The following is a 2,789-nucleotide window of genomic DNA, read 5'->3' as shown; positions in this document are numbered from 1 at the left end:
GAGGGGGAAAGGGCGGCAGGGACCGGGGGGCGAGCAGGCCGGAGGGGGGCAAGGGGGAACGGAGGAGGAGAAGCGAGAGGAACCAAACAGGGGCGGAGGCCGGGAGCGAGGAACAGGGACGCGGAGGAAAGCGGGGGGAGAAGAGCCCAAGGCAGGCGGCGCAGAGCGGGGGAGGGAGACCAGGGCAAGGGGACAGAAAAAGAAGGGGAGGGAAGGAGGAACACGGAGGGGGGCACAGGAAGGGAGGACAGAGGGCGGGCGCGGGGGAGCCGAAACAAGGAGAAGAAAGGCAAGGGACAGGGAGGCAAGCGCGCAAACCAGCCGCAAAGAAAGAAGAAAGCAAAGAGAGAAAAGGGGAACCGCCAGGGGGGAAGGGCAAGCACCACGCCAAGCCGCGAACGCAGGGGGAGCCAAACAAAGGGACCACAAGCAGGGAGACAGGGGAAAGGACCAGCCCAGGGGGCAAAGGGCAACCGCGCGGGGAACGAAAAAGGAGAGGAAGCAAGAGAAAAGAAGGGGAGGCACGGGGACGCACGGGGAGGGCAAAAGCAGGCAGGAAAAGGCGCGAGAGGGGGGCCAGGGGCGAGGAAGGCCGGACGGCGAGAGGGGGAGAAAGGGGGGGCCGCCAGACAGCCAAGAGGCCGGAAGGGGGAGGGGACGAAAACGGGAGGGAGAGAGAGAAGGAAGCACGGGGAAGGGAGAAGGCACAGGGGAAAACGGCGGAGGGAAAGACGACGGGCGCAAGGGGGGGGGCAAAGGCAAGGGGAGGGCACGGGGGCGGGGGGCAAGGGGAAGGGGAGCACAGAAGGGAAGGGGGGGCCAAAGAGGGAGGAGGGGGGCAGGGAGAGGGGCAGGGGCCAAAGAAGAAAAAAGAGGGAGAAGCGGAGGGGCAGAAGGGGGCGACGGACCACCACAAGGCAGCGAAAGCAGGACGGGAGAGGCCAGGGAGGGGCGGGGGAGCCGGAAGCGCGAGGAGGAAAGAGGGGGGCGGGGGACAAGGCAAACAAGAGGGCCGAAAGGGAAGAGGGCGCAGGGGGGGGAAGGAGACCAGCCAGAAGGGGGAAAGGCAGGAGGGGGCAGGAGACGGAAGGCCGGACGGGGGGAGGGGAGGAGGAGGAGGGGAGCGACGCGGGGCAAGCAGCCCAAGAAAAAGGGCCAGGAGCGGGAGAAAACAGAAAGGGAGCGGGCGACGGGGGCGGGCACGGAAGAGGGGAGGCGAGGACGAAGCCGGGGCAAGAAGGGGGAAGAAGAAGAACCAGGACACAGGGAAGCCAAGAAGGGGAAAGAGGGGGCGCAGCACAAGGCCCAGAACGACAGCCGGAAAACAGCAGGGGGGGAAGAAACAAGAAGGCCAAGAAGAAGGCCAGGCGAGAGAGGAAAGAGGAGAGGGGCCAAGGGCAAGGGAGAGCAGGGAGCGAAGACAAGGCGGACAAGAGGCGAGGGCGAAGCAGGGGCAAGAAGGGGAGGAGGAGGCGGCCCAACAGAAGGAAGAGCCAGCAAGAGGACCAAGGGGGCCAAGCACAAGGCCCAAGGCCAAACAAGGAAGACAACGCGGCAGGGGGGAGGGCAAAGAGGGGGGAAAGCCAAGGCAAGCCCAGGGGCAAAAGAGGAAGAAGAAGGCAAGGCGGGGAGAAGGGGGGAAGGGCGGAGGGGGGGAGGAAAGGAGGCCCAAAGCAGCCCGAGGAGGGGGGGCAGCAGGAAGGGAAAGGGGGGGCAGAAAAGAGAAAACACGAGGGGGAGGGAGAAAGGAGGCCGGAAAGCCGGGCGAAAGAAAACGCGAGGGACGGGGGGCGAGAGGAGGGGGAGGACGCGGGGCCCAGGGGAGGGAGAGGACAAGGCGGCCCGAGACCGAGAAAGAGGGCACAGCCAGAGCAGGGGGAAGCAGGCGGGAAGGCAAGAAAAGGCGGAAGGGGGCGGGACACGGGGGGAAGAAACCGGAGGGCGAAGGGGGGACGCAAGGAGGGGCGAGGCGGGGACGCGACGAGCAAAGGGAGGCGGGGACGCGAAGCAAGCGGACGGGCGGCAACCGGAGAGGGAGGGGCGGGGACGCGGGCGGGAAGCGAAGGAAACGAGAGCCGACGCGAGGGGAGGGAAGAGGGCAACAGCGAGGGACGGGAAGCGACAGGGGAGGCGGCCAAGGCGGGGAGGAGGCGAGACAAAGGGGGGCGCGGGAGGGGAAGGGAGGGGGAGCCAGCGCGAGCGGGACAGGGAGAGCAGGCGGGGGACAAGACGCCAGCGGAGGGGAAGCCGGGGACGAGGGCAGAGCAAGGGGGGAGGCAGAGCCGAGGGGGGAGCGCAGGAGAAAGGGGGGGGCGGGGGGGCCCGAGGGGAGCGCGGGCGGAGCGGACAGACGACGGGGGCGGGGCGGAGGCAGAAAAAAAACCCCAAAAAAAGGGCCGGGGCAGGCGGGAGGGGGGCGGGAAGCGGGAGACAGGGGCGCCAGGGCGGGAAAAACAAGCCCGAAAGAGGGGGCCGGGGGCCCGGCCAAGAGCAACGAGACCGCACACCGCCGAAGCACCAGAGGACCACAAAGGCGGGCAAGAAAACAACCCAGCGCACCCGGACCGAGAGCCAAAGCGCAGGGACGCGCAAGCACGGCGCAAGCACACCCGGGCCAGAGGGCCGCGAGCGGGGACCAGGGGCAAAGAAGGACCGAGAGCGCGAGAGCCACGGGGGAGGGGAGCGGAAAGGGGGAGAGGGGGAGAGAGCGGCGGGGGCGGGCGGGGAGAGAGGAGACACGGGCGAAGGCCGGACGGGCAGGGAGAGAGGGAGCGGCGAAGGAAGGGCAG

At 68.6% G+C, this 2,789-nt stretch overlaps 1 protein-coding gene across 1 annotated transcript; it reads left to right on the top strand.

Annotated features, from left to right (window-relative positions):
* Window positions 1-90: 90 nt before the first annotated feature.
* Window positions 91-1,619, top strand: LOC109171311 (ribosome-binding protein 1-like; the record flags this gene model as incomplete). Its single annotated transcript, XM_019320387.1, has 1 exon — window positions 91-1,619. A coding segment is annotated over one exon (1,529 nt), but the record flags the coding sequence as incomplete, so codon positions are not given.
* Between the last annotated feature and the right edge of the window lie 1,170 nt (window positions 1,620-2,789).

The sequence above is a fragment of the Ipomoea nil genome, unplaced genomic scaffold (assembly GCF_001879475.1).
Source record: "Ipomoea nil cultivar Tokyo-kokei standard unplaced genomic scaffold, Asagao_1.1 scaffold3414, whole genome shotgun sequence".
NCBI classification, from domain to species: Eukaryota; Viridiplantae; Streptophyta; class Magnoliopsida; order Solanales; family Convolvulaceae; genus Ipomoea; species Ipomoea nil.
This window is presented reverse-complemented; position numbering and strand designations above follow the sequence as displayed.